Source organism: Bos indicus x Bos taurus, chromosome 27, assembly GCF_003369695.1.
Source record: "Bos indicus x Bos taurus breed Angus x Brahman F1 hybrid chromosome 27, Bos_hybrid_MaternalHap_v2.0, whole genome shotgun sequence".
NCBI lineage: Eukaryota > Metazoa > Chordata > Mammalia > Artiodactyla > Bovidae > Bos > Bos indicus x Bos taurus.
The window spans coordinates 26392065-26417389 of NC_040102.1; the positions used below are offsets into that span (position 1 = coordinate 26392065).

Genomic DNA, 25325 nt, shown 5'->3' on the forward strand with positions numbered 1-25325 from the left:
GAAGCCCTTAAATACAAGAATACAGTCTCTCAGAAAACCTCCTAGAGACACAGAACTTCAGATCCAAGTACTAACATCAAAGATTTGAAAGGGAGGAAAGGAAGCCAGGTTGAAAGAAGAAGAGGGAGGAGGCAGGAGAGGGGGGCGAAAGTACCTCAACACAACTATTATTACAAGTCAGAGATCTATGAAATTTCAAGCAAGTAAAATGTTCATTTGAAGTGTACCACAGTAACTCAATACGTTTTTGTTTAAAACAGAAAGTTTATTTGCTCAGTACACCAAGTAGAATGCAAGCACTATCATGACAAATATACAGAAATACGCAGATCAACATAAAACAGTAATTTAGTTTTAAAGAAGGGAAATCTCTTTAAATGTTATGACAACGTACTCCCAAGAATCCTTTTTTCAGTTAATTATACATTTCAATAAAATAAATGGTAATGAATTAAGTGGAAGTTAGCTTGTGAATTTTTCTTAAAAATAAAAATCCAACCCTATTAATCCATGCCAGTTAAACACTCTTAACTAAAATTTCCCAGTAAGTGCAAGAGATGGAGTTAGTTACCTTTTTTGCTTGAACAGTCCCAAGGAAAATGGTTACTACACATACAGCAGGCAAACTGTTAAGACCGACCGATCTAGAACTTAGTGTTGCACTAATTTCAGTCTCAAATTGTGCTGAACGCTCATCATTAGTATGGCACATTTTGGTCCATGATGTGGTTTAATGCCAAGACAGATCCCAATTTGTTACAGAAACACATAGATTACTGTTGCTTTTTTTGTTGTTTATATATATATATATTTATATATATATATATAAAAGCCAGATATACTTCCACATACAAAGGCAGGTTTTCCCAAGAGGGATTTACAGGAAGTAGTCTGGGGTGCGCCGGGTCACATGAGGCTCTCCACGACGAGGTGCTGGGTCAAACTGAAGGCTATAAATGGCAAAAAAAAAAAAAAAAAGAAAGAGAGAAAGCAATTGGTTACAGGTTTTGACTTTGCAGGCATACAAATCAATTAAGAACAAGACGTTGAGGCAGAAAGAGCAGTGCTCGTCTCCCACCTTTTCTGTGTTGTGACCCTGGGTAGTCACTGCAGGTGTTCTCTTCCACAAAACCAGCTCACTAAGCCACAGTGAAGATTTAAGCTAACAAGCTGTCTGGCTCACGTCTGACATAAGAGGTCTGTAATATTATCATCAGTTGAATGGAAGCAATGAGAGCAGACATGCTTGTTTTAGATTTTAAGGGAAAAGCATTCAGTCTTTCACTATTAAGAATGATGAAATTAGCTATGGGGGTTTTGTAGATGACCTTTATTCGGATGGGAAAGTTCCCTTCTTTGACTAGGTGGGTACAGCTGACCCTTGAAAGAGGGAAGGGTTGGGGTCCCGCCCCTCTGCAGTTGAAAATCCGAGTATAACTTACAGTCAAGCCCTCTGTATGTGTGGTTCCTGCCTGTGGTCCCAAGGATCCTGTAATACTAGTGTTAGAGAACTAAAACAGGAAACCACATGTAAGTGGACTCATGCAGTTCAAATCTGTGTCGTTCAGGGGTCAACTGTATTTTTATTGTGAATTTTGACAAATGGCTTTTTCTGGCCTTACTGAGACGATCATGTGGTTTCTGTCCTTTGTTAATATGGTTTATTAAAAGGACTAATTTTCCTGTTTTGAACCAACTTTGCATTCCTAGGATAAACCCCACTTGGTCAGTGTATAATCCTTTTCATATACCGCTGGACTTGGTTACTATTTTGTTGCACATCATTGCATCTGTATATGCATAAAGACTAGTCTGTAGTTTTCTTAAAACGTCTTTGATTTCGGTATTAGGAAATATCTTTAAAGAATGGCTGGGGAAGTAATCCTTCCTCTTCTGTTTTTTTGGAGGTGTTTGTGCAGGCTTTTCCTTTTGAAAAAGGTGCTAACTCCTTTTTTTAATCATCTGGTCAATTCACAACTGAAGCCAACTGGGCTTGGGCTTTTCTTAGTAGGAAGTCCTAAAATTATTAATTCAATTTCTTCACTTGCTTCAGGTTTACTGAAGTTTTCTATTTCTACTGAGTCAGTCTTGGTAGTTTTTCTTTTTGTCTTTCTAGGAATTCATCCATTTTATCCTACTTACCTAATTTGCCCCCATACAGTTATTCCTTGTATTCCCTTGCAATTCTTTTTATTTCAGTAAGGCTTGTGTGGATTTTGCTCATGTTGGGTCTTCACTCTTTTTTTTTCTTGGCCAATCTACTTAAGGCTTTTCAATTCTATCAATAAGAAACGTTTGGTTTCACTGGTTTTCAGTATTTTTCTATTTGATTTTATTTCCACCACTAACTTTATTTCCTTCCATATGCTTGCACTAACTTTAACTTGCTCTTCTTTTTCTAGGTCCATAAGATGTAAAGATAGGTTATGGAGGCTGGATTTGGAGATGAGGGTACCAGCGTGAGTGAGTTCTGGTGAGAGCCCTCTTCTGGATTATAGACTGTCAACTTCTAATTCTACCTGATTTCTAATATAGGCATTTACAACCATAAATTTCTCTGAAAACACTGCTTTCCCTGGGATATCCAGTAAGTTTTGGTACACTGTGTTTTCATTTTCACTCATCTCATTTTCTTTTTGACTACCTGAAAGGTTATTTAGGAGTGACTTTATTTCTACCTATTTATACATTTTCCTAGTTTTTCTTTTGTTATTGATTTCTAATTCAGCCAACCATGTTTGGAGAATATACTTTGTATGATCCCATTCTTCTTAAATTTACTGAGGCTTGGCTTGTAGCCATGCACATGGTCAGTACTGGACAATGTTCCAGGCGTGTTTGAGAAGACTGTTCTGCTGTTGCCGGGTGGAGAGTTCTGTAGATGTGAGGGAAAATGTTTCTCAAGCCCTCTATTTTCTTGCTGGTCTTCTGTGTACTCCTGTTACTGCCAAGTGGCATAATGAAGTCTCCAGCTATTGCTGAATTGTCTGACTCTCAGTTCTGTTCCTTTTGCTCCATGTATTTCAGGGCTCCACTATCAAGTGCCTATCTTTGTGACATATTTCCCTGACAGTCAGACTCTCGATCGCTGTGAAATATACTTCTTCACATCTAGTAACAATTTTTGTTTTGAAATCTGTTTGGCCTGACATTAGTATATCCAGTTCAGCACTTCTGTGGTTCTTATTTGCATAGCATATCTTTTCTCATCATGCGTCTTTTAACCTATTCATGTTTTTGAATATAAATTATATTTCCTATAGACATTATAAAGCTAGATATTTAAAAACAAAAACAGCAACTTGATAATTTCTGCGCTTTGGTAGCATTATGTTGATGACTCATTCAGTGCTACTGATATCGACTGGATTTTATACCTGTCATTTTCTTTTTTAAAATTATGCCTTTTGTTTCTTGGTTCCTGCTCTCACTGCATTCTTTGTAGTAAAATATTATTTTCTAACATACTATTTAAATTCCTTAGTAACTGTACACTTATTTTATTAGCAGTTGCTCTAGAACCTAGACTATACAACTTGCAAAATTTTACTTCAGATTTGTAAATTCTAGTGAATTAAGAGGTGTTCACTCCTAGATAGCATATAGCTCCTTTCCATCTGTACTTCCTTTTTTTTGCTACTGATGTTATACACACATATATATATTTTATAAACCCCTAAATTATATATAATACTATATAATTAGTATACTATGTAATTACTATTTTACACACTCTTACAACCTTAAGTTGAGACAGGAGAGTGAGTATATATTTATAGATTTTGTTAAATATCTTCCTCATTTTTTCTTCATATACTTCCTTTAATTCAAATTTACCATCTGGTGGCCCTTACTTTAGTACAGCTTTGTTCCCCCCCACCTCTTCTGTGCTGTTACTGTCAAATCTACCATTTCTGTATATTCCATTTCTTATAAGTTCAACTATACTATAAATATATCCATACTGTGCCATGCAACTGATTTTTAAATTCATTAAGAAGATGCAATCACTATTTTCTGTGTGTAGCAGACTTACTGTCTGGTGTCCCTTGCTTTCAGCCTGAAGTGTATCTTATATGGCAGGTCTGCTAGCACGGAATTCTCTCCGTTTCTGTTTATCTGAGTATGCCCTGTTTGCATTCATTTTGAAGTTGTGCGGGATATGACCCGGATTTTTTTTTATTTTTAGCACTTTAAGAATGTTTCATTGCCTTTCTGAGGCGATGTCAGCTGATTACTCCATTGAGGTACTCTTTTGTAAGTCATTTCTCTCTTACTGTTGCCAGGATTTCTTCTTTTAGACTCTCAGCATTTTGACCGTGATGTCTGACTACACCTGTGTCCATACAGCCTAGTAACTGAGTACGGCCTTCTTTTCTCCCAGTTGTGATGATCTCAGGAAAGCTCTTCTTCTCTTTTCCTGGTTTTATCTGTTAAAGTTCTCCTTGCTTTCCTCTTTTGCTTACTGCTACTAATATTGTGGGAGCTATGAGAGCCTTCTTCATTGGTCTCCACCATATTACCCATTGTCTTCAACACAATACTTAGGCTTGCAATTCTTGACCCTCTGTTCTAAGTAAGGTCAGTCCCCTCAGGCAAAGGTGAGGAACTTTTCCCTGCATCTCTCTGAACAGAACTTTCATTTCACTGCTAAGAGATGCAGGCGGGTATGAAGGCCCACTTCTTCGTGGCATCCCCTGTTCTAGAGCTGGTGCTGGCAAGAACCAGGGATGCAGCATTCTCTACTCCTAATGTGCCCAACTGGAATACAGCCTCCACCCTAGGACCAGGAAGGGGAAAGGAGTCTCAGCCTGACTGACTGTACAGAACTGGACTGGGGAGGCTGAGATATGCTGGCATCTGCCTGTGTCGGGGAAGAAGCCCCGTCTTCTTGGCCACACCTACAGAGTAGCTTCTGTACCAGGGATCTGGAAACAGGAGAGAACACACTGTGACTCAAATTCCACAGACTCAGGTGTTATGCTGAGAGTCAGCAGATCTTCTAGAATCAGTGTGTCTACATTTGCTGTATACATTTAGGACAAATCTCAAAAACGTGAAATAACAGTTTAATGTAACATTCTCCAGTCCAATGGTGGGTTCTGTTAGGGAGAGGATTTGCCATGTTTCTTGGCCCACTAATCCAAAATCAGAAATCTTCTACCTCTAATTTTCATAATCTACATTATAGTTCTCCTTTTAAAAGTGATTCCATACAATTAAAATTTAAAGGTACTTACAAGGAATATTTCAAAGTGTCATCTAATTCCATGATAGCAGCCTGGTTCCCACAACGATAACAGTAATTGGGTGCACTGAAAATGGTAACCACGTTCCGATCGTGACACCAATTGTATCCCTGCAACATTAAAAAATAATAAAAAAAAAACAACCCATCGAAACCAGTATTTCACCGTAAAACTGTTATGCTGACAGATGCAACCTTTATTCTGTGCATCACCTGATGTGATGCCCATCTTTTATACTAGACATCTGCACTGAGGCTCACCTGTGGACACTGTTCTGTTACTTAGGGCGCAATACCTTTTTCTGCTTGGTCTATGTTTGACATCAGGGCTAGGATGTGTATTCAGATTTCTCCCACAGTGATGGAAGAGGTCTCAATTCCTCCTCATAAATTATGTCAACTTTTGCTTTATGAATTTTGACTCTATTACTAGGTAAATTAAAATTTAGAATTATTCCCTCCCGTAGAACCAGATCAGTTTTCATCAGTGAAGACTTCTTTTTATTTGTAAGTATCTAAAGCCTTGCTCATATTATTAGCTATACTTTGGATAATTATCTAATTGATATACTGATACACCATTTCCCATCCCTGTACTTTTGGTCTATGGTATCAGTATGTTTTAGATAAATCCCAAATAACAGATGAATTTTGATTCTGTATCCAATCTGAAGGTCTCAGTATTTCAGGGAAGTGCACATTTCCATCCATTCGCATTCCTTACGATGACTGATGGAATTAGGTGTATCTTTACCACCCGCATTCATGTTCTTTATTTAACATGCTGTTCCCCTACCTGACTCTACTGGATTAGTGAAGTTTTCTCTAACATCCTGAAGCCACTCCCTAATGGTTTGGAAGGATTATCTTCTATTTATATTCCTTTAGTGTTTAAAAAAAATAGTAACATCATGGTAGAGAAATCTGGCAGGCACCACCTTAACTAAGTGATCCAAGTGAATGCCACCAGTAGTGGGACAGATCTCATGACCTGCTATGATGTGCCGAGAAGGACACAAGCATCATGTCATACTCTGATATGCCCGCCAAAAATGCCTGTCCTGAATCATAAGGAAACATCAGCCAAACCACAAACAAAGGCGATTTCTACAAAACGCTTGTAGTCTTCAAAAATGTCAAGATTATCCAAAACAAAGAAAATCTGAGGAATTATGTCCACGTCAAAGAGGACTGAATACAGCATGAGCCTGGATTAGACTTAAACGCACAAATATAGTTAAATTTTGCTATAAAAAATTTAGCTATAAAAGGACATTGGTGAGATAATAAAAATTTGAATAAAGTATTTAGATAATAGTACTTTCTCAATGAAAATTTCCAGACTGTGATAACCATACCATGGTTATTTAGGAGAAAGTCCTTATTCTTATAAAATACACACGGAAATTTGGATGTAAAGGAGCATTTCACCTGCAACTGACATTCGAACAGTTCAAAAGTCAGGGGAAAGGGGAACAGGAAGAGAGAGACAGAATGATGAAGCAAACATTAAAGTATACTCAAGGAATCTGAGTGTAGGATACAAAGGAATTTTTTTGTTACTATTTTTGCAACTTTTCTCTAAGTCTTAAAGTGAGTTACAGTTTTGCTCTGGTCAACAATATTTTCCTTACTTGCTAAAACCAGCCAAGTTTTTTCTCCTTTCCTTTAGGTAATGGGGAGGGATGTTTCTGACACTCTAAGTCATGAAGCCTCATCGAAACACTTATTGGAAGCAGAGATCGTCATCCCACAGGAGAAGCACATACCTCCATTACAAGTTGGTGAGCACGAGAAACCAGTGTGAGACCATTAGCATGGTTAAACGTTTCAGAAATATCTTGTCCAAATGTGTAGCCAGCACCACGTGGTGAAATACCCCACCCACCACGATCATCTGGATCTGACCATAAGAGATCACACATCGGGCCCTGGCAAGGAAAATGGAGTACATAACACACATTATTAGCACTCACACGTGACTAATCTAGGGCTACCACATGTGGTTATATTTCTTTCTTTTTCATTAAAACTAAGTTTAAGTTTACCTCATGTGGAACTTCTTGTAAACGATCCAGGGCTCTTATATGATCCAGTGTATCTATGGATGGAGAGAGGCCACCATGGAGGCAGAATATCTGTTTAGGAATTAAAAAAAAATGAACTTGTTTTATTAAATGCTAAATGTCAACCTTAGTAGCTTCTCTTTTCAAAATAATCTTTCATAATGTTCATAGTGGAAAATTTTATAAAATACAATGAAAAAACCAGAAAACATTATCAGAGAAAGCAGTTAATATTCAAATATATTTCTTCTATCTTTTTTCTTTATAATCCTAGGTATTTTATGTAGTGTGTTTCTGCTTTCTCTAGAATGCAATTTCTGTGCTTGTGATCACCCACCATTACCTTTTCTGTTGGTTACTGCTGACAGATAAAAATTTAAAATTTCTCTTACAGCAAAGACCCTACTGATGCCTGTTAATGATTCTAATATAACAGCCTGTCAGTTTTCTAAGAGTTTTCTGAGTACATAATCATGTTATTTTCAAATAACAAAATCATAATTTTGTTATTTTCTTCTCAAATGTTTGGGCTTCCCTTGTGGCTCAGCTGGTAAAGAATCTGCCTGCAATGCGCGAGACCTGGGTTTGATCCCTGGGTTGGGAAGATCCCCTGGTGAAGGGAAAGGCTACCCACTCCAGTATTCTGGCCTGGAGAATTCCATGGACTGATGGGGTCACAAAGAGTTGGACATGACTGAGCGACTTTCACTTTCACTTCTCAGTGTTTATACAATTTTTTTTTTTTTTTTTTACAGCTCAGTGCATTAGCTAGGACTTCCAAAAACAAAATTGAAAAATAAAAGATTTGGTGGGAGGGAGGGGAGACAGTACTCCCAGGTCCAGCCTCCAGGGATTCTTAGTCAGAGATAGTAATAATAAAGTTTTAGAGGATACTTTCTTCCTGATTTTGAAGAGGTTTCTGATGTTTTGCTGATAAGTATAGTCAGTCGGAGAAGGCAAAGGCACCCCACTCCAGTACTTTTGCCTGGAAAATCCCATGGATGGAGGAGCCCGGTGGGCTGCAGTCCATGGGGTTGCTAGAGTCGGACACGACTGAGTGACTTCACTTTCACTTTTCACTTTCATGCATTGGAGAAGGAAATGGCAACCCACTCCAGTGTTCTTGCCTGGAGAATCCCAAGGACGGGGGAGCCTGGTGGGCTGCCGTCTATGGGGTCGCATGGAGTTGGACACGACTGAAGCGACTTAGCAGCAGCAGCAGCATAGTCAGTGGGGTTTTTTTTTTTTTAATCCAGTTAAGCTATTTCACTCCTTAATGGAGCTTCAAAAATACAGCACGTCATTCAGATGGTTTTGGTCTGATTTTATCTTTCTGTGCTTGCCATGTCTGATGTTATATTGGGGCTATACTAGCTTTACAGAGTGAGCTTTAAGCTCTCCATCTTTTCCTAAGCTCTAAAACATGGAAATGTTGTATTTCTTAAAGGTTTGGTAGAATCTGCCTATAAAACTATCTAGATCTGGTAACTTCAGTTTTTTCTTAGCCTGGTAGTTATTTACACTGATCTAAATTCTTTGAAGCAGTTTAATAATATTCTGCTATAATAAATTTCACCTATCTTTTCAACTTTATTGAAGTAAAGCTGTACCTGTGATATGCAAGTACCTCCATACTTAACGGTAATGCTTTATTTTCAATCCCAGTGTTTTATGCGACCTCCTCCTCTTTTTCTGGATCAGTTTTTACTATTATGTTTCCCAAATAGACTTTTCAAACCTTGCGTTTGGCTATATTCATCATCTCGGTATTTGTTGGTATCCATTTCTGCTTTTATTTTGAATTAATCCTTTAAATTATTTAGTGTTTCACTCTTTGAATTAAATGTTTATTTTACATTTCTTTTCTATTTTTCTACAGATAAAATGTGATTTATAAATAAATGCATTTCCCTGCATTGCATCCCTTACTACACCTAAAAGTTTCAGTCTGCACCATATTTCCACTTGGTCATCTGGAAATAATTTTTATCTTATGAGTGTTAGTAGAAGACTGAAGGTTTCCAAGGAGGGAGATTTGTCCGATTACTTAGAATCAGACTGTCACTTAACGCATGGTGTATAAATAGATGGATCAATAGGTGGAAAGGGAAGCAGGAAGGTGAAGAAGGATGAAAGAAAGGATTTGCTGTCTCACATAAAACTCACCCAACGCCCTGTTCTGAAACTTTAAGGGAAAGACACAGACAAGGCCAGGGAGATGCAGAAAGAATGTCACAGAAACCTAGCCCCTAAATTACTAATAAGAAAGCTTTTATCCACCCCCGCATACATACCTGTCCATCTACTAAAGCTGTAAGTGGCAGATAATCAAAGAGATCTGTAAAATATTTCCAAACATTGGCATTTCCATACTTTCGCAGACATTCGTCATAAAAGCCATAAACTTGGGTAATTTGTCGGCTTTCGTGGTTTCCTCTCAGTATTGTAATGCGCTCTGGATAACGCACCTGGAGGGAAGGAAAAGGAACCCATGGTATACCTGGTAGCTACGAGCGTTAGTTAAGCACATTAACCTCTGACCCGCTTCATTTAATGGCCAATACATTAAATGTCAATTCTTTCTCAGAATAAAAAACTATCTTACTCATCACCAGGTCCCCTCTTGATTACTTTGAAATATTTTTTTATGGTCATCTTTCTTCATTACTATGTACTCATACTCCCCTCGCTGGAATTCCTTATTTAACCGATATTTGCACCTGATTCTTTGTCTCTAACACTTTCTCATACTCATATTATCATTAGTCTTCCCAGTGTTTCCAGAACCCTATGACTTTTTAATGCTCAGTGGACACAGACCAGAGATCTGGATTTGAGATAAACTCTACACTCTTCCTCCTTTTTCCCACAAGGAAGAATGTATTTGCTAACAAAACACAAAAACAGGCTCTGAAAAATCTGGGCAAAATTTCAAATTATTTATAGCTTCCTTTCCATGACAGAACATAGAGATGTACTTTATGGAATAATTTTTAGTTAGGAATGTGTCTGATAAGTATGAAAAAGCATCAGATTCTGTAAACCAAAAAGCTGCAAGTGCATACTTCATATATATTTACTAAGCAACCACTGTGTGTCCAACACTGAGCACAGAGTTCAAAGCTAGATGCCAGTTCCACAGAAATATAATACGTGAATTCTGCTGGATGGGGACTAATTTCATTTAAGGAAGAATGAGAAATAAATAAAACAAGGCAAGAAGCCACTATGTGACATAAATAAGGGATATGAGCAAGTTTCATGATAATCTAGAGTAAAAAGAGGAAGGCTAACATGGAAGCAGTAGGACTTGAGCCGAGTTGTGGCAGAGGGGTAAGAAATAAGAGAGACTGATCTTCTGAAGAAATCAGATAAGGAAATATTTGGAGACAGACAGCACGTTTAAACTCTCTGATTTGAGGCAAAAAGTTTATGCTACCAACTCTAAGCAGCAAATTCAAGCTAGACAGTAGAGGATCAGTCAAGGAGTGTAAGCCTGATTCTAAAGGTAACACAAAATCATTGAAGAGCTGGGAACAGTGAAATAAGATGAAAGTTAAATGAGAGATTTAATCTGGCAGCATATGCAAGGTAGATTTGGAGGGGTCAGGTCTTGGAGACAGAAATGTAGGTTACCACATTACTGTACTAATTAAAATATTACTGTACTAATTAAAGTGACATGATGAAGATATGCATTAAATGACAGTAAAAATAGAAAAGACACAGGAATAACAGATTTCTCAAGGCAAGAATTTTAAAAATACAGTATCAATTAACTATATATGCGGGATAAGTTGACTAAAAATGATTCCAAGACTTCAGCTATGGATTACAACCTATAGAAATAATTTGCCAGAAATAGGCAAGAGACGTTTAATGCATCATTTTCATATCTTTTTCCCCAAAGATGTAAAATCAACCATTATTTTAAGGGGCTATAAAATGAATGGATCATAAACTAGAACATTATGATATGCAATGCCCACTCTGTCTTTTGCTGATTTAAAGCTTGGGGGGAAAAAATGCATTTCTTTAGTCATACCTTTAATGCCACAAGAAGAGTTACCGTTTCCACAGAATAATAACCTCTGTCTACATAGTCGCCCATGAACAGATAGTTTGTGTCTGGTGACTTCCCACCGATCCTGAAGAGTTCCATAAGGTCGTGGAATTGGCCATGCACATCTCCACAGACGGTGACAGGACAACGGACCTCTTGTACATTTGATTCTTTTGTTAAGATTTCCTTAGCCTGTTAAAGAAATGAAATCAACAATTGAAAAAAAAGATTCTACCACAAATCTGAAGGCATCATTTCTTGTCTATTTAAGAAAATGTGGAGAAAAAAATCAACTGAAATGTGCATTATAAAATCGTAAACTAAAACCACAAGAAGATACCACTGTACACGTCGTAGAATTACAAGTGTTTCTGAGGATGTGGAGAAACTGGGACCGTTCACACAGTGTTGGTGGGAATCCAGAACGGTACACCTGCTGTGGAGAACAGTCCGGCAGTCCCTCCGAGTGTTACACACAGAACTACCGTGTGATCCAGCAATTCACCCCTAGACAGACACTCGAGAAGTGAAAACTGCAGCTGACACACGTTCATGGCAGCATTACTCACAATGGACAAAAAGCGGAAACTACCTCAACATCCATTAACTAATGAATAAATAATGGTATTGTTTGTTCAGTGGAGTATTATTCAATAATAAAAGCAATGAAAGACTGATTACACGCTATTAACTTTGAAAACATACTAAGCGAAAGACAGTCACAAGTGGTCATATTGGATGACTCCATGGATGTGAAATGTTCAGAACAGACAAATCTACAGAGAGAGAACATCAGGGCTGCTTAGGGCTGAGGGGTAATAACTAAGGGGTATGAGATTTCTTCTGGGGTAATGAAAATATTCTAATAGGGAGGTGATGGATGCACATATCTATGAATGTACTAAAAGCCAGTGAACTGAACACTCAAAATCAGTGACTTGTATGGTATAGAAATTTCATCTCAAAGCTGTTTTTTTTAAATGAACAATATTATTTATTTTACAAATATCAATATTAAAGAAAAAGTCACAATTATTCAAATTCTTTCACAAACACCTTACACCAACTCATAGGACAATTTTCAATTTATTTCAACTATTCCATATTTAATAACTCAAGTTACTGTTCAGAGGCCCTAAAGTACAGAATTTATACATAAACAGTGACAAATTAAATATATTGACTAAGTTCAAGTTCATGACACCTCACTTATCTAACAACTTTTCCTATAAGAGCCCAGAATCAGAAGTAAATGAAAAAATACTCTCAAGTAATGAGCAAATATGCTAAAAATATATGTACCAACTGAGACATGAGCTCCCTGCTGCCCAGTCAGTCACTGGGATGGGGCAAGGAGGAGGGCAGAGCTGCTACAAGGTGTAATTCCAATTAGCAGCAAAGAGATTATCAAGTATCTACTATGAGGTTTGACAAATGGCTCAGAAATGTCCAAGTTCACAAATGAAACAGCATTTTTATCAAGTTTAGTCCATAAAAATAGCTTCCTAATTTTGTTCAGGAAAAAAAATCAAACTGAGGAACATAAATCAGAGTTCAGTTGGACCTGATGTCTATTTTTTTTTTTTTTTTGGCTGTGCCGGCTCTCTGTGGTGCACAGGCTGAGTTACCCCAAGGCTTGCGGGATCTTACTTCCTCAACCAGGGATCAAACCCACGTCCCCTGCAATGGAAAGTGGTCAACCGCTGGACCACCAAGAAGTCCCTGGACCTGATGTCTTGTACTTATTATTACTGAGAAAACCCCTCAACATTCAGCTGATGGTTCCAAATCTAAACAGGAAATCTCCTTCATATACAAACACTATCTTCAGTACCTTATTTTAAACATGGAAATAAAAAGCACCAAAATGTAAATATTATCCAATTCAACTGTTCTTTTAAGGACATATGGTTATCTTAACCCAGCACAGGTTTTATAAAACTATGAAGATGAGTTAAGAGACATCATTCACAGTGTGTGTTTGCTTTACATTAATAGCTTCCTGAGGTTTTATCTTCATACAATGAAGTACTTCATCAGGCCAGACAAATTTTTATCTTTACAGTACAGATCCCTGATGTTTCTAAATGATTTATAACTCACACCCTTTATTGTAAAGTGCTCTTATTTTGCGATCACTCTGGGTCCCTTCAAGCAAAGGGTGGGCTGGCCTGGCAGAAGTTAAGTATACAGTTCACCTGACAGCTAGAATTCTCAATGTACAAACCTCTGTGTGTCAGGGGTCCCCAAAAGCGCCCCAGGTTTGCTGGTGATTCACAAAAGACGATCCACAGATCTCAGCACACAAGTGTACTCACAGCTATGACTTACGACAGTAAAAACAGACACAGCACAATCACCAGACGGAAAAGGCCAGACGCACGGCCCTGAGCAAACCAAGGGCAGGCTTCAGAGTCCTCTCCAGGCGGAGCTGCACAGAACGCACCTGACGCCCATGCGCAACCTGCCCGTCACCCGGAAGCTCTTCAGCCTCGGCGCCCAGATGGGGAACTGGGCTCTCTGCTGCTGCTGCTAAGGCGCTTCAGTCATGTCCGACTCTGTGCGACCCCACAGACAGACACCCACTGGATTCCCCCATCCCTGGGATTCTCCAGGCAAGAACACTGGAGTGGGTTGCCATTTCCTTCTCCAATGCATGAAAGTGAAAAGTGAAAGGGAAGTTGCTCAGTCGTGTCCGACTCTTTGCGACCCCATGGACTTGCAGCCTACCAGGCTCCTCCTTCCGTGGGATTTTCCAGGCAAGAGTACTGGAATGGGGTGCCATTGCCTTCTCCACTAGACATTCAAAGAAAATCACGTGTCCAGCATAAATCACACTGTTTGCATGAATGGTTTAGGCACAGTGAGCCATTCTCAACAGGGAATGGTGTGAAGCCTCCCCAAATCCAAGCTTCCAGACACCAACGGCAACCCTGACACCCAGTCTTTAATCAGACAGTGGTCTTGGGGTTGCTATGCCAACTCTTTTCTGTACACTGTGTAACTCTGCATGTAATTCTCATGACTGTTTCTTTAATGTGACTTAGTACTCAAAGCTTAATTATCTCTACGACTCTGACAGGGGCTTCCCTGGTGAATCAGTGGTAAAGAATCCTCCTGCCAATGCAGGAGACACAGGAGACTCAGCTTCTATCCCTGCATGGGGAAGATCCGCTGGAGGAGGAAATGACAACCTGCTTCAGTATCCTTGCCTGGGAAATCCCATGGACAGAGGAGCCTAGCAAGCTACAGTCCATGAGGGCGCAAAGAGTTGGACATGACTGAACACGCGTGAAGACTGACGATAGTTCGGTTCAGTTCAGTCGTTCCCTCGTGTCTGACTCTTTGAGACCCCATGGCCTGCAGCACGCCAGGCTTCCCTGTCCATCACCAACTCCCAGAGCTTACTCAAACTCATCTTCATTGAGTCGGTGATGCCATCCAACCATTTCATCCTCTGTCGTCCCCTTCTCCTCCTGCCCCCAATCCCTCCCAGCATCAGAGTCTTTTCAAATGAGTCAGCTCTTCGCATCAGCTGGCCAAAGTATTGGAGTTTCAGCTTCAACATCAGTCCTTCCAAGGAACACCCAGGACTGATCTCCTTTAGGATGGACTGGTTGGATCTCCTTGCAGTCCAAGGGACTCTCAAGAGTCTTCTCCAAAACCACAGTTCAAAAGCATCAATTCTTCAGAACTCTACTTTCCTTATAGTCCAACTCTCACATCCATACATGACCACTGGAAAAACCACAGCTTTGACTAGCTGGACCTTTGTTGGCAAAGTAATGTCTCTGCTTTTTAACAGGCTATCTAGGTTGGTCGTAACTTTTCTTCCAAGGAGCAAGCGTCTTTTAATTTCATGGCTGCAGTCACCATCTGCAGTGACTTTGGAGCCCCCCAAAATAAAGTCTGATACTGTTTCCACTGTTTCCCCATCTATTTGCCATGAAGCGATGGGACCAGATGCCATGATCTTCGTTTTCTCAATGTTGAGCTTTAAGCCAACTTTTTCACTCTCCTCTTTCACTTTCATCAAGAGGCTCTTTAGGTCTTCTTCACTTTCTGCCATAAGGGTGGTGTTATCTGCCTATCTGAGGTTATTGATATTTCTCCCGGCAATCTTGATTCCAGCTTGTGCTTCTTCCAGCCCAACGTTTCTCATGATGTACCCTGCATATTAGTTAAATAAGCAGGTGGACAATATACAGCCTTGACGTACTCCTTTCCTGATTTGGAACCAGTCTGTTGTTCCATGTTGTTCCCTGTTGCTTCTTGACTTGCATACAGATTTCTCAGGAGGCAGGTAAGGTGGTCTGGTATTCCCATCTCTTGAAGAAGTTTCCATAGTTTGTTGTGAGCAACATAGTCAAAGGCTTCAGCACAGTCAATAAAGCAGAAATAGATGTTTTTCTGGAACTCTCTTGCTTTTTCGATGATCCAACAGATGTTGGCCATTTGATCTCTGGATCCTCTGCCTTTTCTAAAACCAGCTTGACCATCTGGAAGTTCACAGTTCATGTACTGTTGAAGCCTGGCTTGGAGAATTTTGAGCATTACTTTGCTAGCGTGTGAGATGACTGCAATTGTGTGGTAATTTGAACATTCTTTGGCATTGCTTTCTTTGGGATTGGAATGAATACTGACCTTTTCCAGTCCTGTGGCCACTGCTGAGTTTTACAAATTTGCTGGCATATTGAGTGCAGCACTTTCACAACATCATCTTTTAGGATTTGAAATAGCTCAACTGGAATTCCATCACCTCCACTAGCTTTGTTCATAGTGATGCTTTCTAAGGCCCACTTGACTTCACATTCCAGGATGTCTGGCTCTAGGGGAGTGATCACACCATTGTGGTTATCTGGGTTGTGAAGATCTTTTTTGTACAGTTCTTCTGTGTTTTCTTGCCACCTGTTCTTAATATCTTCTGCTTCTGTTATGTCTATACCATTTCTGTCCTTTATCGAGCCCATCTTTGCATGAAATATTCCCTTGGTATCTCTAATTTTCTTGAAGAGATCTCTAGTCTTTCCCATTCTATTGTTTTCTCTATTTCTTTGCATTGATAGCTAAGGAAGGCTTTCTTATCTCTCCTTGCTATTCCTTGGAACTCTGAATTCAAATGGGTATATCTTTCCTTTTCTCCTTTGCCTTTTGCTTCTCTTCTTTTCATAGCTATTTGTAAGGCCTCCTCAAACAACCATTTTGCCTTTTTGCTTTTCTTTTTCTTGGGGATGGTGTTGATCACTTCATCAGGTATGACCTAAATCAAATCCCTTACGATTATACAGTGGAAGTGACAAATAGAGTCAAGGGATTAGATATGATAGAGTGCCTGAAGAACTATGGATGAAGTTTGTGACACCGTACAGGTGACAGTGACCAAGACCATCCCCAAGACTCTGATAAGACCTAGTTAAAACTGTGAAGTGAAGGACTGTGGTGATGCAAGATGCCACTTGGTCCAGATGCATGCAGGCAGACCGCTGTTACTACTGATGCACTGCTGTGTTCCTATCCCTTCAAACTTGTTTCGTTTCTCACCCACTTAAAACATTCTTCCTTGTTGCCATCAAGTCAAATCTATGAACAGAACTGAAAAAATAAGTTTGGAAATGACATTCACATATAATTCTTTATTTTCACTCTACCTATGTTTAAGAATACAGAAAATGGAAACGTCAAGTCTTCCCAGCCCCTCAACAGGTGACATGCTATTGACATCTCTATTTCTGTGCTGGTGCCCATCACTGGAACCAAAATACCACAAAGCTACTGAATTTGGTTTTGGGATAGCCAGCATACAAATTCCTTTCCCCTCTATTTATACATAAATCATCTGCTATTAAAAAGTGATTACCTCTTACTCCTAGGCAAATTCATCTAAAGAAAGCCACAGAACAGAGTGATCTCTGAAAAAGATGAGATCAAATAAACCTCTAAATCTCATGAAAGTCACTCAGTCATGCCCAACTCTTTGCGACCCCAGGAACTATACAGTCCATGGACTTCTCCAGGCCAAAATACTGGAGTGGGTAGCCTTTCCCTTCTCCCGGGGACTTGCCAACTCAGGGATTGAACCCAGGTTTCCTGCATTGCAGGTGGATTCTTTACCAGCTGAGCCACAAGGGAAGCCCTCTAGATCCTACAGGGCAAGGTTAATGTAAGTATGGTGGCCTGTCCTCCTGCAGTTATGAGGTTTCTTCCAAAAATGAAAACTGACTTTTTTTTTTAAAGGGAACAAACTTTTTCTTTCAGTTCAATGACACTCAAGTGTCTATATGCCAAGTAATATCAAGCTTGGAAACACAAGTAAGAAAAAAATCATATACTCTGTTAAAATTAAGAAAGAATGAGGCATGCATATGTACACAGAACAAGACACTGTGTGGTTAAAAAGGTTTTAGGATAACTGTGATCCCATCTTAATAAAAACCGTCCATCACAAACATCCTCACTAGCCCACAAAACACATGCTTTTTGCACAGAGAGAACAAGAGGCTGGAAAATCACCTCAGGTTTGTCTCTGAGGTAGGGCGGTAATGGGAGGGGAAGGTGGGTTTAACAGTGGAGCCTGCTGGTTTCCTTCCCTACATTTTTGAGATACTTAAATTAAAAAAAAAAAAAAAAAAGTATTACTTTTTCAATGGGCTTCCCTGATGGCTCAGCTGTTAAAGAATCCGCCTGCAATGTAGGAGACCTGGGTCTGATGCCTGGGTTGGGAAGATCCCCTGGAGGACAGCATGCAGCCCACCTCAGTATTCTTGCCTGGAGAACCCCCATGGACAGAAGAGCCTGGCGGGCTATAGTCCATGGGGTCGCAAAGAGTTGGACATGAGTGGGCGATTAAGCACTTTTTCAATCTTAAAAAATAACTTTTTGAACTTCGAAACAAATTCTAGATAGCAATAACCTAATTATTATTAGGTTATTATTATATAAAATAATATTTTATATTGTAAATATAAAATATATTATAAAATATATTTCATATTATAAAAATAATATATTACTATAAAAAATAACTTTTTGAACTTTGAAACAAATTCTAGATGGCAACAACCTAATTATTATTGTTGTTTTTAGGCAATAACCTAAAAACAACCGCAGTGCTATATTCATATAAGGGAATTTTATTCAGCCACAAAAGAGAATGAAATACTGACACAGGCTACAACATGGAATCTTTAGCCAGACACAAAACAGGATGTATCACATGATGACGCTGATATAAAGTGTCTAGAACAGGCAAATTCAGAGAGACAGAAGTCTATCAGTGGCCGCCAGGGGATGGAGAAGGAAGAGTGAGGACTGACTGCCAGTGGGCACAGGGTTTATTTTCCGGAGTGATGAAAATGTTCTGGAATTATATGGTAGAGATGACCGCAAAACGATGAATATACTAAAACCACTGAGTTGTACACTTTATAGGGCAAACGTTTATACTATACGAATTGTACCTCAATTTAAACATACAAGGAAAGCCCAAACCTAAATGTGAAACACTGCTGTGGCTCTGAACTAGCCTTCTTGGAAAGATGACAGGGATCTTTTTTTTTTTTTTTAATTTTATTTTTTGGCAGCAGCACACAGCACGCGGGATCCTGGCTCCCTGAGCAGGGACTCAGCTGGTATCCCCTGTGGTGAAAGCGTGGCATCCTAACCACTGGACTGCCAGGAAAGGACGACAGTGATTTTAATGCCATTTTTTCTTAGAAAAACTGAGTTCAGGAAATACACATAGTTTATGTAGTAAAATGCAGTGACTGTTTTGGTATTAATTTTAACTTCAATTTATGGCATTTTGATTTCCTTTAATCAAAGAAGACTTCATCCACCAAGCCCTTCATAGCACCTAAAAGAAAAAGTGAAGGAAAAATCTCTGCAAGATCTTCAAAGTAGAGTAAGACATATGTTGCAAATAAAACTATTCCATGTGAAAGTAGTTTATATAATTATCTTCATTTTATCTGTGAACACGATTTTACACATCCTATGGACAGCTGAGAAATGATGAACTGATTTTAAAAAAGGCTGCTTTTTAGTCGGAGCAGTAGTTCATGCTAGTCCAGTCTGGTTTAGTTTCTTTACCTGTCTGACATGAAGGATGGCTTAGATAAGCACGGAAAATGATTTGTTCAGTTGGTAATACTGGGTTTTAACCTCAGATTTCACCGCAGTCATGCTATTTTTTGTTATAGTAAGACAGAAACACGCTACTCTCTCTCTCGATCACTGAATTAAAAGAAAGACTTATTTGTATCTGGCCATGTCAGGTCCTGGGTGTGGCTCGGGAGCTCAGCAGCTGCAGCTCGTGGGCTGTTTCGCTGCGGCACGTGCGATCTTAGTCCCTGACCAGGGACCGAAACGGTGCCGCTGAACTGGAAGGCAGGTGCTTCCTTAGCGGACCACCAGGGACGTCCTCTCCATCACTACATTTTCAACTCTATGGGCCACCAGAGCTGGCTCAAGGGAAGTTAAAATGAAAGTAACAGGCTTTTTGGCTGTTAACACCAATTTTAAGTACAAACTATTAAAGAAAACCATTCGAGAGCTTTTCTCAACTCAGAAAAATCATTTTTACCAGGACCTAATTTTCATTAAGATGGTTTTAGGCATTCATGAATTTATGCATGCTATTTCACATCAGTGAAGTAATACCCTACAGAGAATTCTGCTTCTTTCAAGGCTGAGGCCAGGACCCAGGAACATATCCATTAGACCAATACAGAATTTACATATTTATCTATACAAACCTCAAATTGTTTCTAAGTAGCCACTGTATAACCATCAGCATAAAGCTCTGCTCGCACACACATGAGCTAAAATTTCCCTCCCTGCTTAGAATATCATCACCAAGGTTCTACAGAATAAAATAAAGTTTATCAGGTCGAAGAGCCTAAAAATGTCTCCTCCTGAGACTCTACCAAACGTTAAATATAGTTCTAGTCAGAATGTGCTCAGCTGTGCCAGGCTGGCTCTCCAGGCCCCTATCCTTATAAATCACGGTGCACACCGTGCGCAGACGGAGAAGCAACCGCTCTGCCCACCAAGAGGGCAAAACGTGCAACTGGCCCCTAAGTTCGACTGCTCGTTTTTTTTTCTTAATTAAAACTTTTTTTATTTAATTTTTGGCTGTGCAGGGTCTTCGCTGCTTCACATGGGCTTCCCCTTGTTGTGGAGCAGGGGCCCTAGGAGCACGCAGGCTTCAGTGGCTGCGGCACGTGGGTTCGGAAGTTGTGGCGAACGGGCTTAGTCACTCCGTGGCGTGTGGGACCCAGATCAGGCACTGACGCTGTGTCCCCTGCACTGCAAGGTGGATTCTTAACCACTGGACCACCAGGGAGCCCCTGGACTGCTAATTTAAGTTCATGTTAAGAGTTGGTCATCTTCTTGGAAGACATGCCTTAACTATTTTATGCAAACAGTTTTTCTCTAGACAGAAACTAACCTTGAAGGCCAGACATACCATATCATGCATACCCATATATATTTTTTAATCAATAGTTATTCTCCAATTGGCATTTGGATGGATTTTATTTTGCCACTACCTCAAAACAGGGCTATTTCCCAGTACCACTCTGGTCTTTAATTTCAGCTGATTAAGATTCAGGCAATCTGAGTTAGAACAGAAATTTGATTTTGAGGAAGAAATCACCATCCTATGATGTAACTTTCTATAAAATAATATTTCTAATAGACTCTCAAAAAATGTTTTTAAAAAAACTAAAATCTAGTCACAAAGAATTAAACAAAAAGATGATTTTTACAGTTTTAAAACATTAGGCTTAACTTTTTATTTTCTCTTATATTCTTTATGCCTGCCATTCTTGACCTGGAAGGGGAAAACACATATTAAGTAGACCAAGTGAGGAACTACTACCAATCCCAGCAGTTTGTGCTTCAGGTAACAGGGATCACAAGAAATAACGAAACTTTTTCAGAGTTCTAGAGCCACTAAATGGAAAACCTCTCTTGAAGTACATTCTCCACAGAGAAGTCATATCGACAAATCTGTTTATTTTGCAGCTTCTTCCAAAAGAAAATAGGATGACACGTAAAAGAAGATAGAACAGCTGGTTTTTTTTTTTTTTTTAGCTTTCCTTCATTTAGTTTCTACTGCAAATTTCTTGTTAGGACTTCACTCCAGTGGAGTCTTAATACAACTGCCCCAGGAGGTCAGCAAACCAGGAGGTCAGTGATCACCCCGGCCTTAGCGATAAGGAACAGGAGGGGCAGGGCTGGGCAGCCATCAAGCTGTGGAGCCAGGGTCTGAATGCAGGCTGGCCATTACAAACAAATGCTGCACTCAGCAGGAAAAAGGAGGGCAGAGGTAGGGAAGTAAAATGGAACTGTAAGGTTAGGTGACAGAAAACCAACACCACAAAGGTTTGCCACAGCTGCTGGAAAGGGGCTCCACACCAAGCACGGCTGAGAGGGGCGGGGGCGGGGGGCGGCGGAGCACTCCACGTCCCTGGCAAAAGTGGAGGATAAAGATAAATGACAGAGCTGCCACTTAAAAATTCATGCTTGGTGGAAAAGTACAAATATTCAGAGAAAAAAGTGGGTAAGATATAAGCTTAAATATACCTCAAAGATTCTAGGGACTGGCAGTCCAATTTATTTAGGAGCTGAAGTCAAAATAATCTCTCTGGACAAATTCAGAAAGCTTGCTCAGGTGATTAAAGGATCGTGTGATCAAGGAGGGGTGCAACATTCTTCTCCGGAAAGACATCTTAAAATTATCAAACAGTCAGAGAGAAGAGCCGATTCAACTACCACCGCTGCCCACCGCTTACAGTCCACATCTACTAGTCACAGTGAGGTTAACGGACTCAGCTAACTGCACAACTGGGTTATTCACCTGACAGGAGAGCCTGAGAGACAGCGATTTAACGCAAATTTTAAAACGTGAAATTACAGGTTATCACACAAGAAAACTGAATGCAGCCAGAACTTGAAGCGGTCCATACGCAATTTGTCTCAGAAACACAAATATACCACTTTTTGCCAGTTCTATTTACAGAAATACATCCTCCTGTATCAATAGTTATTTAGTAGACTCATAGACATAGAAAACAAACTAAGGGTTACCAAAAGGGGATGGGGAGGGGATAAATTAGCAGTTTGGGATTAACATATACACACTACTTTACTATGTAAAAGAAACAAGAACCTTCTGTATAGCACAGGAAACTATACCCAGTGTCACGTAATAACCTATAATGAAAAAGAACCTGAAAAAGAATATTGTATGTTTATAGCTGAATGAGTTTGTTGAACACTTAAATGCAACATTATACTTCAAAAAAAAAATGTTAATAAAGACCCAAAACAGCGTTACACTTAATTTAAAAAACAAAACACTATTTTCAACTTAATACTAACTCTTCCATTTCTCAGACATTTAATTTTAAGGGTCCTCTATAAATAATATTAATAAAATCTTTCCTTCAATGCCTTTCTGAGGCATCCTGCTTTCCAAACAAAATCAAGAAAGTCTTAGGGATTATGGCTTAAAAATACGTAACAATTCAAAAGCATTAAAGGATAAATAATTTTGTTACTCCTTCACGAGACCTTTTTACATAAAAATAGTCTAGGCTATAAAAGATGAATGAGAAAAAAAAGTAAAGTCCAAAATAATTCCAATGGTTAAGAAAAAAATGGATACAGAATTCAGAAGATTGTCTACGATCACACAATCAAGAGCGACTGAAAACAGTAAACCATCTGCATATTTTATTACTTTTTGGCAATGAAAAAAAACCTTACAAGTAACAGAAACAGAAATAACCTTCTGAAAAGTGCTACCCTGCAGGAGAAACACAGACCCCACTTATCATTTCAGGTAGGCACTGTTGCCAAACTGAAGACTTGCCGTCTTGTTTCTGAAAAATCAAACATTTTTGCTTCCAAAGAGCCTCTCAACGTGAAGACCAGCCACCATCTGTCTCAACTAGAGTCAACTTCTATTTTAAAAAATCACAGTCTGCCATCACACCCACCTCTCTACAAACAAATGCCTGACGCATTACCAAGTATTAGCGATGTTTGAAGGGCCAAGTCACCTGAGAAAAAGCCTCTGTTTCTTACCACGCGCGTTGATAATTCACAACACCCAGGCTCATTTCGGTGCACTTTCCATTACGAGGCTGCAGGAGATTAATCTGCCTGGCGGTTGAAGCTTCGGGATTGCCAGTCCGCCGGGGTTAATAATGGGGTTGTCAGCAATCCTCACTAGAGCGCCGGTCACCCCACAATCACACTCGGGTGATGAATTCCAGGTGCCACGGAGCCCCCGCCCACCCATCCCGGACGCCTTAGGTCTGGATCCGGGGCGGAGCGGGGGTCTGGGCCTAACCAAGGGCTGTGTCCCGAGAGGGGTCCTGGAAAGGCCCGGCCCCGCCCAGGGTCTGATGCCGAAGCGGGAGACGCAGCTCCGCGGGTGCCTGGACCGGGTGCCGGGATGAAGGCGGGCGGGCGGCCCGAGAGGGGGAGGAGGAGGGGGTTCCCCCACCCAGCCGAGGCTCCCCGGCCGCACCTCGCCCCTCTTCTCGCTCACCTTTTCACACAGCGTCCGGACTTGGTTCTCGTTGAGCTGTTTACACTCATTCAGCTGTTCGACCCACTGGTCCAGGTCCTTAGTGAACGCCTTGTCGTCCATGGCGGCCCCCGCCCCTCCGCCGCCGCCTCCTCCCGCCCCCCGCGCGCCCCCGCCCCGGGCGCCGCTCCCCTAGCCCCCCGCCGCCGCCGCCGCCAGCTCCCGGCGGGGGAGGGAGGAGCCGGGCACTGCGGACCCCGCGCCCCGCCCAAGCCCCTCGGGCGGCTCCGAGCGCGCGGCCTCCGGGAGACCCCCGCCCGCCCCGGCCCGCCGGCCCGCGCGCCCGGAGAGTCGGTGAAGGACGCGGGGACGTGCGGGGCTTCCGCGCAGCTGCCGCCGGAGGATGGGCACCCGCCGCCTGCCGGCCGCCGGCCGCTCTCGCCTCCCAGGCTCCTTCTCTCTCGCTCTTTCTCTCCCCTCCCTCCGGCTTTCCGTCATCGCCTGGGCATTTCCGCCGGGAAAAAAGGCGAGCGGGTGGCGCCGCCGGGCCCGGGACGCGAGCAGGCTTGCAGCGCCCCCGTGTGGCGCGGCGGAGAAACAGGCCGACGGGCGCGCCGCTGTCTCGCTTTTCCCTTTTGTATCGTACTTCTCCACTCGGGTCCACACCAGTCTCTCCTCGCTCTTCTTTTACGTCCTTTTCTCTGAGAATTTTCTTTCTTCTTCTTCTTTTTTAGTGCTCTGGAGAGGGAATTGGGAAGCTTGTGCTTCTCCTTGACCACATAGTCTCCCCAGAGTCTAGCACTCTCCCATAGCAGGCGTTCATTATCTATTAAACAGATACATACGTAAATTCTTCCATATCTTAGCTCTGCCATTAACCTGCTGTAGGGCACCGACATCTCGAATCCTCCCTTTAGGTATCAGAAAAACGAGTCGATTACTCTGATTATCAATCAGTTGTCCCTTCCAGCTCCAGCATTCTTCACCACATTTATGCAGTGTTTACTGAGTTCTAATGATTTGTTCACTCAGCAAATGTTCATCGAGCAACTACTAACTGCCAGATACCCTGGAGAGCAGGTGGTCACCAAGCATACTTCCTCTATTAGACAAGTGGCGGCAGGCAGCATCCTTTACCAGGGGGCAAGGGCCCCTTGTTGGCATCGCCAACCTCCTCGCTGTGTCCTTGGACAATGACCAGATTGCCCCCAGCCTCTGAGTCCTCATTTGTTACAAGGGTGCGGTAAGGCCTGCCTTTTCAAGTTGTGAAGATTAAATTCTACAAGAGCTTATCCAACAGTACAGAATGGAACTCATGTTCCTTGCCTTACTATCCCTACTAGGCAACAGCTACCGAAAGCTTCTCTCCCCGGGGCAAAACCTTGAAGTTGCCTGGAGAAGAGGAAA

At 40.9% G+C, this 25325-nt stretch overlaps 1 protein-coding gene across 1 annotated transcript; it reads right to left on the reverse strand.

Annotated features, from left to right (window-relative positions):
* Positions 1 to 244: 244 nt before the first annotated feature.
* PPP2CB (protein phosphatase 2 catalytic subunit beta) lies at positions 245 to 24378 on the reverse strand. The gene is made up of 7 exons (XM_027529890.1): positions 23940 to 24378; positions 11360 to 11569; positions 9609 to 9782; positions 7297 to 7386; positions 7018 to 7179; positions 5241 to 5359; positions 245 to 950 (listed from the first exon to the last, which is right to left on the reverse strand). The coding sequence occupies exons 1-7, from the start codon at positions 24039 to 24041 to the stop codon at positions 878 to 880; spliced, it is 930 nt and encodes a 309-aa protein (XP_027385691.1). The 5' UTR covers positions 24042 to 24378; the 3' UTR covers positions 245 to 877.
* Between the last annotated feature and the right edge of the window lie 947 nt (positions 24379 to 25325).

Excerpts from the sequence above, each read along its gene's own strand:
- PPP2CB (XM_027529890.1), bottom strand. The coding sequence starts at position 24,041 with ATGGACGACAAGGCGTTCACTAAGGACCTGGACCAGTGGGTCGAACAG. Across the intron at positions 11,570-23,939 it reads TCCGGACGCTGTGTGAAAAG|GCTAAGGAAATCTTAACAAA; the intron begins GTGAGCGAGAAG and ends TTTCTTTAACAG. Across the intron at positions 5,360-7,017 it reads CTCACCAACTTGTAATGGAG|GGATACAATTGGTGTCACGA; the intron begins GTATGTGCTTCT and ends TTAATGTTGCAG.